This window comes from Patagioenas fasciata, chromosome 36 (genome assembly GCF_037038585.1).
Source record: "Patagioenas fasciata isolate bPatFas1 chromosome 36, bPatFas1.hap1, whole genome shotgun sequence".
Taxonomy (NCBI): domain Eukaryota; kingdom Metazoa; phylum Chordata; class Aves; order Columbiformes; family Columbidae; genus Patagioenas; species Patagioenas fasciata.
Window position 1 is genome coordinate 3,427,501 of NC_092555.1, and position 15,543 is coordinate 3,443,043.

General features: G+C 54.0%; 1 protein-coding gene across 1 annotated transcript in view; it reads left to right on the forward strand.

Moving 5' to 3' along the window:
- G6PD (glucose-6-phosphate dehydrogenase) overlaps positions 1 to 14,631 on the forward strand; it is a gene marked incomplete at its 5' end in the record, with an annotated part of 36,372 nt that extends 21,741 nt beyond the window's left edge. Inside the window, 3 exons of the mRNA XM_071801202.1 lie at positions 6,890 to 6,966; positions 9,407 to 9,499; positions 13,158 to 14,631. Coding sequence (XP_071657303.1) covers positions 6,890 to 6,966; positions 9,407 to 9,499; positions 13,158 to 13,248 — 261 coding nt within the window. The remainder of the gene's footprint in view (positions 1 to 6,889; positions 6,967 to 9,406; positions 9,500 to 13,157) is intronic.
- Positions 14,632 to 15,543: the final 912 nt, after the last annotated feature.

Genomic DNA, 15,543 nt, shown 5'->3' on the forward strand with positions numbered 1-15,543 from the left:
TGTCAGGCCCAAAATTGAGGTGGTTTAGGCCCCAAAATTAGGGAGTGTTAGGCCCCAAAATTGAGGTGGTTTAGGTCAAGAAAATGGGGTGGTTTAGGCCCCAAATTGGGAGTTGTAGGCCCAAGATGAACACCAAGCGGCCCGGGCTCAGCCTGCAGCCCCTGGAGGCCGAGCTCGACCTCACCTACGGCACCGATACCGGGTGGGTGGGGAGGCCGCGGAAATGGGGGGCTGGGGTAAGAAATTGGGGGGTTCAGGCCCAAAATTGGGGCGTTCTAGGCCCAAAATTGAGGTGGTTTAGGTCAAAAATTGAGGTGGTTTAGGCCCCCAAATTAGGGAGTATTAGGGCCAAAATTGGGGTGGTTTAGGCCCAAAATTGAGGTGGTTTAGGCCCAAAATTGAGGTGGTTAAGGCCCAAAATTAGGGAGTGTTAGGCCCCAAATTGGGGTGGTTTAGGCCCCAAAAATGGGGAGGTTTAGGCCCAAAATTGAGGTGGTTTAGGTCAAGAAAATGGGGTGGTTTAGGCCCAAAATTGAGGTGGTTTAGGCCCCAAATTGAGGTGGTTTAGGCCCAAATTAAGGGAGTATTAGGCCCAAAATTGAGGTGGTTTAGGCCCAAAATTGAGGTGGTTTAGGTCAAGAAAATGGGGAGGCTTAGGCCCCAAAATTAGGGAGTGTCAGGCCCAAAATTGAGGTGGTTTAGGCCCCAAAATTAGGGAGTGTTAGGCCCCAAAATTGAGGTGGTTTAGGTCAAGAAAATGGGGTGGTTTAGGCCCCAAATTGGGAGTTGTAGGCCCAAGATGAACACCAAGCGGCCCGGGCTCAGCCTGCAGCCCCTGGAGGCCGAGCTCGACCTCACCTACGGCAGCCGATACCGGGTGGGTGGGGAGGCCGCGGAAATGGGGGGCTGGGGCAAAAAATGGGGTGGTTTAGGCCCAAAATTGGGGCGTTCTAGGCCCAAAATTGAGGTGGTTTAGGTCAAAAAATGGGGTGGTTTAGGCCCAAAATTGAGGTGGTTTAGGCCCAAAATTGAGGTGGTTTAGGTCAAAAAATGGGGTGGTTTAGGCCCAAAATTGGGGCGTTCTAGGCCCGAAATTGAGGTGGTTTAGGCCAAAAAATGGGGTGGTTTAGGCCCAAAATTGGGGCGTTCTAGGCCCAAAATTGAGGTGGTTTAGGCCCCAAAATTGAGGTGGTTTAGGCCCAAAATTGAGGTGGTTTAGGTCAAGAAAATGGGGTGGTTTAGGCCCAAAATTGAGGTGGTTTAGGCCCAAAATTGAGGTGGTTTAGGCCCCAAAATTGAGGTGGTTTAGGCCTGAAATTGAGGTGGTTTAGGCCCAAAATTAGGGAGTGTTAGGCCCAAAATTGAGGTGGTTTAGGCCAAAAAATGGGGAGGTTTAGGTCATGAAAATGATGTGGTTTAGGCCCAAAATTGAGGTGGTTTAGGCCCCAAAATTAGGGAGTGTTAGGCCCCAAAATTGAGGTGGTTTAGGTCAAGAAAATGGGGTGGTTTAGGCCCCAAATTGGGAGTTGTAGGCCCAAGATGAACAGCAAGCGGCCCGGGCTCAGCCTGCAGCCCCTGGAGGCCGAGCTCGACCTCACCTACGGCAGCCGATACCGGGTGGGTGGGGAGGCCGTGGAAACGGGGGGGAAATGGGGAGAAACGGGGGGCTGGGGCAAAAAATGGGGTGGTTTAGGCCCAAAATTGGGGCGTTCTAGGCCCGAAATTGAGGTGGTTTAGGCCAAAAAATGGGGAGGTTTAGGCCAAAAAATGGGGAGGTTTAGGCCCAAAATTGAGGTGGTTTAGGCCCAAAATTGAGGTGGTTTAGGCCCCAAAATTGAGGTGGTTTAGGCCCCAAAATTGAGGTGGTTTAGGCCCAAAATTAGGAAGTATTAGGCCCAAAATTGAGGTGGTTTAGGCCAAAAAATGGGGAGGTTTAGGCCAAAAAATGGGGAGGTTTAGGCCCAAAATTGAGGTGGTTTAGGCCCAAAATTGAGGTGGTTTAGGCCCCAAAATTGAGGTGGTTTAGGCCCCAAAATTGAGGTGGTTTAGGCCCAAAATTAGGAAGTATTAGGCCCAAAATTGAGGTGGTTTAGGCCAAAAAATGGGGAGGTTTAGGCCCCAAAATTGAGGTGGTTTAGGCCAAAAAATGGGGAGGTTTAGGCCCAAAAATGGGGTGGTTTAGGCCCAAAATTGAGGTGGTTTAGGCCCAAAATTGAGGTGGTTTAGGCCTGAAATTGAGGTGGTTTAGGCCCAAAATTAGGGAGTGTTAGGCCCCAAATTGAGGTGGTTTAGGCCCAAAATTGAGGTGGTTTAGGTCAAGAAAATGGGGTGGTTTAGGCCTGAAATTGGGGCATTCTAGGCCCAAAATTGAGGTGGTTTAGGCCCCAAAATTGAGGTGGTTTAGGTCATGAAAATGAGGTGGTTTAGGCCCCAAAATTGGGGCATTCTAGGCCCGAAATTGAGGTGGTTTAGGTCAAAAAATAGGGTGGTTTAGGCCCAAAATTGAGGTGGTTTAGGCCCCAAATTGGGAGTTGTAGGCCCAAGATGAACAGCAAGCGGCCCGGGCTCAGCCTGCAGCCCCTGGAGGCCGAGCTCGACCTCACCTACGGCACCGATACCGGGTGGGTGGGGAGGCCGCGGAAATGGGGGGCTGGGGCAAAAAATGGGGTGGTTTAGGCCCAAAATTGGGGCGTTCTAGGCCCAAAATTGAGGTGGTTTAGGCCCAAAATTGAGGTGGTTTAGGCCCCCAAATTAGGGAGTATTAGGCCCAAAATTGGGGTGGTTTAGGCCCAAAATTGAGGTGGTTTAAGTCAAGAAAATGGGGTGGTTTAGGCCCAAAATTGAGGTGGTTTAGGCCCAAAATTGAGGTGGTTTAGGTCAAGAAAATGAGGTGGTTTAGGCCCCAAAATTGGGGCATTCTAGGCCCAAAATTGAGGTGGTTTAGGCCCCAAAAATGGGGAGGTTTAGGCCCAAACTTAAGGTTGTTTAGGCCTAAAATTGAGGTGGTTTAGGCCCAAAATTAGGGAGTGTTAGGCCCAAAATTGAGGTGGTTTAGGCCCCAAAACTGAGGTGGTTTAGGTCAAGAAAATGGGGTGGTTTAGGCCCCAAATTGGGAGTTGTAGGCCCAAGATGAACAGCAAGCGGCCCGGGCTCAGCCTGCAGCCCCTGGAGGCCGAGCTCGACCTCACCTACGGCAGCCGATACCGGGTGGGTGGGGAGGCCGCGGAGATGGGGGGCTGGGGTAAGAAATTGGGGGGTTCAGGCCCAAAATTGGGGCGTTCTAGGCCCGAAATTGAGGTGGATTAGGCCAAAAAATGGGGTGGTTTAGGCCCAAAATGGGGGCGTTCTAGGCCCGAAATTGAGGTGGATTAGGCCAAAAAATGGGGTGGTTTAGGCCCAAAATGGGGGCGTTCTAGGCCCGAAATTGAGGTGGTTTAGGCCAAAAAATGGGGTGGTTTAGACCTAAAATTGGGGCGTTCTAGGCCCAAAATTGAGGTGGTTTAGGCCCCAAAATTGAGGTGGTTTAGGCCCAAAATTGAGGTGGTTTAGGTCAAGAAAATGGGGTGGTTTAGGCCCAAAATTGAGGTGGTTTAGGCCCAAAATTGAGGTGGTTTAGGCCCCAAAATTGAGGTGGTTTAGGCCTGAAATTGAGGTGGTTTAGGCCCAAAATTAGGGAGTGTTAGGCCCAAAATTGAGGTGGTTTAGGCCAAAAAATGGGGAGGTTTAGGTCATGAAAATGATGTGGTTTAGGCCCAAAATTGAGGTGGTTTAGGCCCCAAAATTAGGGAGTGTTAGGCCCCAAAATTGAGGTGGTTTAGGTCAAGAAAATGGGGTGGTTTAGGCCCCAAATTGGGAGTTGTAGGCCCAAGATGAACAGCAAGCGGCCCGGGCTCAGCCTGCAGCCCCTGGAGGCCGAGCTCGACCTCACCTACGGCAGCCGATACCGGGTGGGTGGGGAGGCCGCGGAGATGGGGGGCTGGGGTAAGAAATTGGGGGGTTCAGGCCCAAAATTGGGGCGTTCTAGGCCCAAAATTGGAGTTGTTTAGGCCAAAAATTGAGGTGGTTTAGGCCCCAAAATTGAGGTGGTTTAGGCCCAAAATTGAGGTGGTTTAGGCCCAAAATTGAGGTGGTTTAGGTCAAGAAAATGGGGTGGCTTAGGCCCCAAAATTAGGGAGTGTTAGGCCCAAAATTGAGGTGGTTTAGGCCCCAAATTGAGGTGGTTTAAGTCAAGAAAATGGGGAGGTTTAGGCCCAAAATTGAGGTGGTTTAGGCCCAAAATTGAGGTGGTTTAGGCCTGAAATTGAGGTGGTTTAGGCCCAAAATTAGGGAGTGTTAGGCCCCAAATTGAGGTGGTTTAGGCCCAAAATTGAGGTGGTTTAGGTCAAGAAAATGGGGTGGTTTAGGCCCAAAATTGGGGCATTCTAGGCCCAAAATTGAGGTGGTTTAGGCCCCAAAATTGAGGTGGTTTAGGTCATGAAAATGAGGTGGTTTAGGCCCCAAAATTGGGGCATTCTAGGCCCGAAATTGAGGTGGTTTAGGTCAAAAAATAGGGTGGTTTAGGCCCAAAATTGAGGTGGTTTAGGCCCCAAATTGGGAGTTGTAGGCCCAAGATGAACAGCAAGCGGCCCGGGCTCAGCCTGCAGCCCCTGGAGGCCGAGCTCGACCTCACCTACGGCACCGATACCGGGTGGGTGGGGAGGCCGCGGAAATGGGGGGCTGGGGCAAAAAATGGGGTGGTTTAGGCCCAAAATTGGGGCGTTCTAGGCCCAAAATTGAGGTGGTTTAGGCCCAAAATTGAGGTGGTTTAGGCCCCCAAATTAGGGAGTATTAGGCCCAAAATTGGGGTGGTTTAGGCCCAAAATTGAGGTGGTTTAAGTCAAGAAAATGGGGTGGTTTAGGCCCAAAATTGAGGTGGTTTAGGCCCAAAATTGAGGTGGTTTAGGTCAAGAAAATGAGGTGGTTTAGGCCCCAAAATTGGGGCATTCTAGGCCCAAAATTGAGGTGGTTTAGGCCCCAAAAATGGGGAGGTTTAGGCCCAAACTTAAGGTTGTTTAGGCCTAAAATTGAGGTGGTTTAGGCCCAAAATTAGGGAGTGTTAGGCCCAAAATTGAGGTGGTTTAGGCCCCAAAACTGAGGTGGTTTAGGTCAAGAAAATGGGGTGGTTTAGGCCCCAAATTGGGAGTTGTAGGCCCAAGATGAACAGCAAGCGGCCCGGGCTCAGCCTGCAGCCCCTGGAGGCCGAGCTCGACCTCACCTACGGCAGCCGATACCGGGTGGGTGGGGAGGCCGCGGAGATGGGGGGCTGGGGTAAGAAATTGGGGGGTTCAGGCCAAAAATTGGGGCGTTCTAGGCCCGAAATTGAGGTGGATTAGGCCAAAAAATGGGGTGGTTTAGGCCCAAAATGGGGGCGTTCTAGGCCCGAAATTGAGGTGGATTAGGCCAAAAAATGGGGTGGTTTAGGCCCAAAATGGGGGCGTTCTAGGCCCGAAATTGAGGTGGTTTAGGCCAAAAAATGGGGTGGTTTAGACCTAAAATTGGGGCGTTCTAGGCCCAAAATTGAGGTGGTTTAGGCCCCAAAATTGAGGTGGTTTAGGCCCAAAATTGAGGTGGTTTAGGTCAAGAAAATGGGGTGGTTTAGGCCCAAAATTGAGGTGGTTTAGGCCCAAAATTGAGGTGGTTTAGGCCCCAAAATTGAGGTGGTTTAGGCCTGAAATTGAGGTGGTTTAGGCCCAAAATTAGGGAGTGTTAGGCCCAAAATTGAGGTGGTTTAGGCCAAAAAATGGGGAGGTTTAGGTCATGAAAATGATGTGGTTTAGGCCCAAAATTGAGGTGGTTTAGGCCCCAAAATTAGGGAGTGTTAGGCCCCAAAATTGAGGTGGTTTAGGTCAAGAAAATGGGGTGGTTTAGGCCCCAAATTGGGAGTTGTAGGCCCAAGATGAACAGCAAGCGGCCCGGGCTCAGCCTGCAGCCCCTGGAGGCCGAGCTCGACCTCACCTACGGCAGCCGATACCGGGTGGGTGGGGAGGCCGCGGAGATGGGGGGCTGGGGTAAGAAATTGGGGGGTTCAGGCCCAAAATTGGGGCGTTCTAGGCCCAAAATTGGAGTTGTTTAGGCCAAAAATTGAGGTGGTTTAGGCCCCAAAATTGAGGTGGTTTAGGCCCAAAATTGAGGTGGTTTAGGCCCCAAAATTGAGGTGGTTTAGGCCCAAAATTGAGGTGGTTTAGACCCCCAAAATGGGGTGGTTTAGGCCCCAAAATTAGGGAGTGTTAGGCCCAAAATTGAGGTGGTTTAGGCCCCAAAATTAGGGAGTGTTAGGCCCAAAATTGAGGTGGTTTAGGCCCCCCAAAAATGGAGTGGTTTAGGCCCAAAAGTGGGGTGTTTTGGGCCAAAAAAATGGGGCGTTTTAGGCCCCAAATGGGGGCTTTTTAGGCCCCCAAAAATGGGGCGTTTCAGGCCAAAAAATGGGGTCGTTTAGGCCCCAAAATGGGGTGTTTGGGGCCCAAAATTGGGGTGGTTGAGGCCCAAAAATGGGGAGTTTGGGCCCCAAAATGGGGCTTTTTAGGCCTAAAATTGGGGCGTTTTAGGCCCCCAAATGGGGCATTTTAGGCCCAAAAATGAGGATTTTGGACCATTAAGACCCAAAAATGCTTCCAAAACCCCCAAAATTGGACTTTTAGCCCCAAAATTATCACAAAACGCCCCAAATTGGTTCAAAAGCCACGACGTTCGAGGCCTAAAAATGGCGCCAAAACCGCTTCAAAAAACCCCAAAAATGGATCATTTAGCCCCAAAAAAAGCCCCAAAACCCCCAAAAATGGTTCCAAACACCCCGAATTTCACCGGAAGGCCCCAAAAAGCCCCAAAATCACCCGATTTTACCCCAAATTAGGGCGTGAAGCTGCCGGACGCCTACGAACGCCTCCTGCTGGACGTGATCTGCGGCAACCAGACCCATTTTGTGCGCAGGTGACATTTTTGGGGCCGTTTTTGGGGCGTTTTACCCAAAAATGGCGACTTTGGGGTGGCCTGGACGCTTGGGGACGTTTTGGGGACATTTTTAGTCATTTTTTGACCCTTTTTTTGGGTCATTTTGCCCAAAAATGACGAATTTTGTGCAGCTGAGGGGGGAGGGGAAATTAGGCCCATTTTTGCTCATTTTTCGCCATTTTTGGACCCATTTTTGTGCCGTTTTCGCCCAAAATCACAACCTGGGGTGGGGGAGGGGACAGTGGTGACATTTTGGGCCATTTTTACCCATTTTTGACCCATTTTTTGGGTCATTTTCCCCCAAAAATGATGAGTTTTGTGCAGCTGAGGGAGAGGGGAAATTAGGCCAAATTTTGCTCGTTTTTCGCCATTTTTGGACCCATTTTTGTGCCGTTTTCGCCCAAAATCACAACCTGGGGTGGGGGAGGGGACATTGGTGACATTTTTGGCCATTTTTACCCATTTTTTGACCCATTTTTTGGGACTTTTTTCCCCCCAAAATGCTGAGTTTTGTGCAGCTGAGGGGGAGGGGAAATTAGGCCCAATTTTGCTCGTTTTTCGCCATTTTTGGACCCATTTTTTCTGCGTTTTGGCCCAAAATCACAACCTGATGTGGGGGAGGGGACATGGGTGACATTTTGGGCCATTTTTACCCTTTTTTGACCCATTTTTTGGGGCTTTTTCCCCCCAAAATGACGAGTTTTTTGCAGCTGAGGGAGAGGGGAAATTAGGCCCAATTTTGCTCATTTTTCGCCATTTTTGGACCCATTTTTGCACCGTTTTGGCCCAAAATCACAACCTGGGGTGGGGGAGGGGACATTGGTGACATTTTTTGGCCATTTTTACCCTTTTTTGACCCATTTTTTTGACTTTTTTTACCCAAAAGTGCTGAGTTTTGCGCTGCTGAGGGAGAGGGGAAATTAGGCCCATTTTTGCTCATTTTTCGCCATTTTTGGACCCATTTTTGCGCCGTTTTCCCCCAAAATCACAACCTGAGGTGGGGGAGGGGACATTGGTGACATTTTGGGTCATTTTTAGTTGTTTTTGACCCTTTTTTTGGGTCATTTTGCCCAAAAATGATGAGTTTTGTGCAGCTGAGGGAGAGGGGAAATTAGGCCCATTTTTGCTCATTTTTTGCCATTTTTTGACCCATTTTTGCGCCGTTTTGGCCCAAAATCACAACCTGGGGTGGGGGAGGGGACATTGGTGACATTTTGGTCATTTTTAGCTGTTTTTGACCCATTTTTTTGACTTTTTTTTACCCAAAAATGCTGAGTTTTGTGCAGCTGAGGGAGAGGGGAAATTAGGCCCAATTTTGCTCATTTTTCGCCATTTTTTGACCCAGTTTTGCGCCGTTTTCGCCCAAAATCACAACCTGGGGTGGGGGAGGGGACATTGGTGACGTTTTTAGCCATTTTTACCCATTTTTGACCCATTTTTTGGGCTTTTTTTACCCAAAAATGACGAGTTTTCTGCAGCTCAGGGGAAGGGGAAATCAGGCCCATTTTTGCTCATTTTTCGCCATTTTTGGACCCATTTTTGCGCCGTTTTCGCCCAAAATCACAACCTGGGGTGGGGGAGGGGATATTGGTGACATTTTGGGTCATTTTTAGTTGGTTTTGACCCTTTTTTTGGGTCATTTTGCCCAAAAACGACGAATTTTGTGCAGCTGAGGGGGGAGGGGAAATTAGGCCCATTTTTGCTCATTTTTCGCCATTTTTGGACCCATTTTTGTGCCGTTTTCGCCCAAAATCACAACCTGGGGTGGGGGAGGGGACAGTGGTGACATTTTGGGCCATTTTTACCCATTTTTGACCCATTTTTTGGGTCATTTTCCCCCAAAAACGACGAGTTTTGTGCAGCTGAGAGAGAGGGGAAATTAGGCCCAGTTTTGCTCATTTTTCGCCATTTTTGGACCCATTTTTGCGCCGTTTTCCCCCAAAATCACAACCTGATGTGGGGGAGGGGACATTGGTGACGTTTTTGGCCATTTTTACCCATTTTTGACCCATTTTTTGGGCGATTTTAACAAAAAATGACGAGTTTTTTGCAGCTGAGGGGGATGGGGAATTAGGCCCAATTTTGCTCATTTTTCGCCATTTTTGGACCCATTTTTGCGCCGTTTTCCCCCAAAATCACAACCTGGGGTGGGGGAGGGGACATGGGTGACATTTTGGGCCATTTTTACCCATTTTTGACCCATTTTTTGGGTCATTTTGCCCAAAAATGATGAGTTTTGTGCAGCTGAGGGGGAGGGGGAATTAGGCCCAATTTTGCTCATTTTTCGCCATTTTTGGACCCATTTTTGCGCCGTTTTCGCCCAAAATCGCAACCTGGGGTGGGGGAGGGGCCTCGGGTGCCATTTTTGCTCATTTTCACCCATTTTTGCCCCGTTTCCGGGTGATTTTGCCCCAAAAAGCGACGAACTGCGCGAGGCCTGGCGAATCTTCACCCCCCTGCTCGACGCCATCGACCAAAGCGCCCAGAAACCCATTCCCTATAAGCACGGGAGGTGGGGCCGCTATGGGGCAGCTGTGGGGCGGCTATGGGGCTGGGAGGGGGGGGGGGGGGGGCACTTATGGGGCGCTATGGGGGTTGGGGGATGGAAAATGGGGCGTTTTGGGGGGAAAAAATGGGGATTTTGGGGGGTGTTATGGGGCACTTATGGGGCTGGGGACCTCACTTATGGGGCTGGGGGCTCTTATGGGGCACTTATGGGGCAGCTATGGGGCTGGGGCACCACTTATGGTGCACTTGTGAAGCACTATGGGGCAGCTATGGGGCTGGGGGCACACTTACGGGGCCCTATGGGGCTGGGGAGATCACTTATGGGGCTGGGGGGACTCTTATGGGGAACTTATGGGGCAGCTATGGGGCTGGGGAAGGTCACTTATGGGGCTGGGGGGCATCACTTATGGGGCTCTGTGGGGCTGGGGAGGTCACTTATGGGGCTGGGGAGCATCACTTATGGGGCTCTGTGGGGCTGGGGAGGTCACTTATGGGGCTGGGGGCATCACTTATGGGGCTTTATGAGGCTGGGGAGGTCACTTATGGGGCTGGGGAGCATCACTTATGGGGCTCTATGGGGCTGGGGAGGTCACTTATGGGGCTGGGGGCATCACTTATGGGGCTCTATGGGGCTGGGGAGGTCACTTATGGGGCTGGGGGCATCACTTATGGGGCTCTATGGGGCTGGGGAGGTCACTTATGGGGCTGGGGGCATCACTTATGGGGCTCTATGGGGCTGGGGAGGTCACTTATGGGGCTGGGGGCATCACTTATGGGGCTCTATGGGGCTGGGGAGGTCACTTATGGGGCTGGGGGGGCTCTTATGGGGCAGCTATGGGGCTGGGGCATCATGGGGCACTTGTGGAGCACTATGGGGCAGCTATGGGGCTGGAGTGGCACTTATGGGGCACTTGTGGGGCTGGGGGCCCACTTATGGGCCTCTATGGGGCTGGGGGAGGTCACTTATGGGGCTGGGGGGGCTCTTATGGGGCAGCTATGGGGCTGGGGCATCACTTATGGGGCACTTGTGGAGCACTATGGGGCAGTTATGGGGCTGGAGTGGCACTTATGGGGCAGTTGTGGGGCTGGGGGCCCACTTATGGGCCTCTATGGGGCTGGGGGAGGTCACTTATGGGGCTGGGGGGCTCTTATGGGGCACTTATGGGGCTGGGGAGTGCTTATGGGGCACTTATGGGGCACTTATGGGGTTGGGGGGGTCACTTATGGGGTGCTATGGGGCACTTATAGGGCACTTATGGGGCTTGGGGGGGCACTTATGGGGCTGGGGAGTGCTTATGGGGCACTTATGGGGCACTTATGGGGTTGGGGGGGTCACTTATGGGGTGCTATGGGGCACTTAGGGGGCTGGCGGAGGTCACTTATGGGGCTGGGGAGCTCTTATGGGGCACTTATGGGGCGCTATGGGGCACTTGTGGGGCACTTATGGGGCTCGGGGGGCTCTTATGGGGCACTTATAGGGCACTTAGGGGGTGCTATGGGGCACTTATAGGGCACTTAGGGGGTGCTATGGGGCACTTATGGGGCTGGGGGGCACTTATGGGGTGCTACGGGGAGCTTATGGGGTGCTATGGGGCTCTTATGGGGCACTTATGGGGCTGGGGGATCACATATGGGGCACTTATGAGGCACTTATGGGGCTGGGGGGGGTCACTTGTGGGGCACTTATGGGGCTGGGGGTCACTTATGGGGTGCTATGGGGCACTTATGGGGCTGGTGGAGGTCACTTATGGGGCTCGGGGGCTCTTACGGGGCTGGGGGGGTCACTTTTGGGGCACTTATAGGTCGGGGAGGACACTTATGGGGCTGGGGAGTCACTTATGGGGCACATAGGGGGCTGTGGGGCTCCTATGGGGCACTTATGGGGCGCTATGGGTCACTTATGGGGCTGGGGGGACTCGGGGGGCGGGAATTGGGGGGAGAAACGGGGGTTTTGGGGGTTGTTATGGGTCAGGGTGGGGATCTATGGGTCAGATTTGGGGTTCTATGGGGCAGGGTTGGGGTCTCCAGGGTGCTTGGGGTGATGATTTGGGACCCGCTATGGGGCAGGGTTGGGATCTATGGGTCAGGTTTGGGGCTCTATGGGTCAGGATTGGGCTCTATGGGGCAGGGTGGGGCTCTATGGGGCAGGGTGGGGATCTATGGGGCAGGGTGGGGATCTATGGGTCAGGTTTGGGGCTCTATGGGTCAGGATTGGGCTCTATGGGGCAGGGTGGGGATCTATGGGGCAGGATTGGGATCTATGGGGCAGGGTTGGGGTCTCCAGGGTGCTTGGGGTGATGATTTGGGACCCGCTATGGGGCAGGGTTGGGATCTATGGGTCAGGTTTGGGGCTCTATGGGTCAGGATTGGGCTCTATGGGGCAGGGTGGGGCTCTATGGGGCAGGGTGGGGATCTATGGGGCAGGGTGGGGATCTATGGGTCAGGTTTGGGGCTCTATGGGTCAGGATTGGGCTCTATGGGGCAGGGTGGGGATCTATGGGGCAGGATTGGGATCTATGGGGCAGGGTTGGGGTCTCCAGGGTGCTTGGGGTGATGATTTGGGACCCGCTATGGGGCAGGGTTGGGATCTATGGGTCAGGTTTGGGGCTCTATGGGTCAGGATTGGGCTCTATGGGGCAGGGTGGGGCTCTATGGGTCAGATTTGGGGATCTATGGGGCAGGGTGGGGATCTATGGGTCAGGGTTGGGCTCTATGGGTCAGATTTGGGGATCTATGGGGCAGGGTTGGGGGTCTCCAGGGTGCTTGGGGGCGAAGATTTGGGACCCACTATGGGTCAGGATTGGGCTCTATGGGTCAGGTTTGGGGCTCTATGGGTCAGGGTGGGGATCTATGGGGCAGGGTGGGGATCTATGGGGCAGGGTGGGGATCTATGGGGCAGTGCTGGGATCTATGGGGCAGGGTTGGGGTCTCCAGGGTGCTGGGGGGGAGGATTGGGGACCCACTATGGGGCAGGATTGGGCTCTATGGGTCAGGTTTGGGGCTCTGTGGGTCAGGGTGAGGATCTATGGGGCAGGATTGGGCTCTATGGGGCAGGGTGGGGCTCTATGGGGCAGGGTGGGGATCTATGGGGCAGGGTGGGGATCTATGGGGCAGGGTTGGGGTCTCCAGGGTGCTTGGGGCGATGATTTGGGACCCGCTATGGGGCAGGGTTGGGATCTATGGGTCAGGTTTGGGGCTCTATGGGGCAGGGTGGGGCTCTATGGGTCAGATTTGGGGATCTATGGGGCAGTGCTGGGCTCTATGGGGCAGGGTGGGGATCTATGGGGCAGGATTGGGATCTATGGGGCAGGGTTGGGCTCTATGGGTCAGATTTGGGGATCTATGGGGCAGGGTTGGGGTCTCCAGGGTGCTTGGGGAGATGATTTGGGACCCGCTATGGGTCAGGATTGGGCTCTATGGGTCAGGTTTGGGGCTCTATGGGGCAGGTTTGGGGCTCTATGGGGCAGTGCTGGGATCTATGGGGCAGGGTTGGAGTCTCCAAGATGGCTGGGGGGAGAATTTGGGACCCGCTATGGGTCAGGATTGGGCTCTATGGGTCAAGTTTGGGGCTCTATGGGTCAGGTTTGGGGCTCTATGGGTCAGGGTTGGGCTCTATGGGGCAGTGCTGGGCTCTATGGGGCAGCCCCTCTCCTGCCCCACAGCCGGGGCCCCCCCGAGGCGGACGAGCTGCTCCAACGCGCCGGCTTCCTCTACGAGGGGACCTACAAGTGGGTCGACCCCCACCAGCGCTGACCCACGGCCGCCCCACAGCGACCCACGGCCGCCCCACGGCCGCCCCATAGCGACCTCCCCCCCGACCCGGTGAAAGGTTCCTGGGAATGGGGCTGGGGCGGCTGCCCCACGGCGCCGCTCCTGCCCCATAGATTGCCCGTTCTGCCCCATAGCGCTCCATTCTGCCCCATAGATGCACCATCCTGCCCCATAGCGCTGCATTGGGCCCCATAGGGTCATTCCTGCTGCCCCATAGATTCTCCATTGTGCCCCATAGCACTCCATTGGGCCCCATTGGGTGATTCTTGCTGCCCCATAGATTCCCCCATTGTGCCCCATAGCACTCCATTGTGCCCCATAGCACTCCACTGGGCCCCATAGGGTGATTCCTGCTGCCCCATAGATTCCTCATTCTGCCCCATAGCGCTGCATTCTGCCCCATAGATCCACCATCCTGCCCCATAGCGCTGCATTGGGCCCCATAGGGTCATTCCTGCTGCCCCATAGATTCTCCATTGTGCCCCATAGCGCTCCATTGGGCCCCATTGGGTGATTCCTGCTGCCCCATAGATTCCCCGTTCTGCCCCATAGCGCTCCATTCTGCCCCATAGATCCACCATCCTGCCCCATAGCACTGCATTGGGCCCCATAGGGTCATTCCTGCTGCCCCATAGATTCCCCCATTGTGCCCCATAGCGCTCCATTGTGCCCCATTGGGTGATTCCTGCTGCCCCATAGATTCCCCGTTCTGCCCCATAGCGCTGCATTGTGCCCCATAGCACTCCATTGGGCCCCATTGGGTGATTCCTGCTGCCCCATAGATTCCCCCATTGGGTCCCATAGCACTTCATTCTGCCCCATAGGGTCATTCCTGCTGCCCCATAGATTCCCCCATTGGGCCCCATAGGGTGATTCCTGCTGCCCCATAGATTCCCCCATTGGGCCCCATAGGGTGATTCCTGCTGCCCCATAGATTCCCCATTCTGCCCCATAGCACTCCATTGGGCCCCATAGGGTGATTCCTGCTGCCCCATAGATTCCCCCATTGGGCCCCATAGCACTTCATTCTGCCCCATAGGGTGATCCCTGCTGCCCCACAGATTCCCCCATTGTGCCCCATAGCATTCCATTGTGCCCCATAGCGCTCCATTGTGCCCCATAGCGCTCCATTGGGCCCCATAGCTTCCCTGTTCTGCCCCATAGGGTCATTCCTGCTGCCCCATAGCGCTTCATTCTGCCCCACGGATCCACCATCCTGCCCCATAGATCCCCCCATTGTGCCCCATAGATCCCCCATTGTGCCCCATAGCCCCCCCACCCTGCCCCACACCCTCCTGCCCCCCAGCTGGGACCAAAGCCGTTAACTCAGGGCTCTGCACTCATTAAACCTCTGCAACATCCTCATCAACCCCCTCACTTATGGGGCCGCCCCACACGTCACTTATGGGGCCGCCCCACACTTGTGGGGCCACCTCATCACTTCCACCACCAGACCGCCGTCACTTGTGGGGCAGCCCCACCACTTATGGGACCAACCCCCCATCACTTATGGGGTTGCCCCATACTTATGGGTCCACCCCACACTTATGGGGCAGCCCCATTACTTACGGGACCAACCCCTCATCACTTATGGGGCAGCCCCACACTTATGGGTCCACCCCCCATCACTTATGGGGCAGCCCCCCACTTATGGGTCCACCCCACACTTATGGGACCACCTCCCCATCACCTATGGGGCCACCCCATCACTTTAGGTACCAACCCCCCACCACTTATGGGGCAGCCCCACAAGTCACTTATGGGTCTGCCCCCCCACTTATGGGTCCACCCCACACTTATGGGGCCACCCCATCACTTTCAGTACCAACCCCCCATCACTTATGGGTCCCTTCCCCACTTATGGGTCCACCCCACACTTATGGGACCACCCCCCATCACTTATGGGGCCACCCCATCACTTTCAGTATCAACCCCTTCATCACTTACGGGTCCGCCCCACACGTCACTTATGGGTGCACCCCCCACTTATGGGACCACCCCACACTTATGGGACCACCCCCCATCACTTATGGGGCCACCCCATCAGTTTAGGTACCAACCCCCCATCACTTATGGGGCAGCCCCACACTTATGGGTCCACCCCACACTTACGGGACCACCCCCCATCACTTATGGGGCCACCCCATCACTTATAGGTCCGCCCCACACGTCACTTATAGAGCAGCCCCACACTTATGGGTCCACCCCCCACTTATGGGTCCACCCCACACTTATGGGACCACCCCCCATCACTTATGGGGCCAGCCCATCACTTTC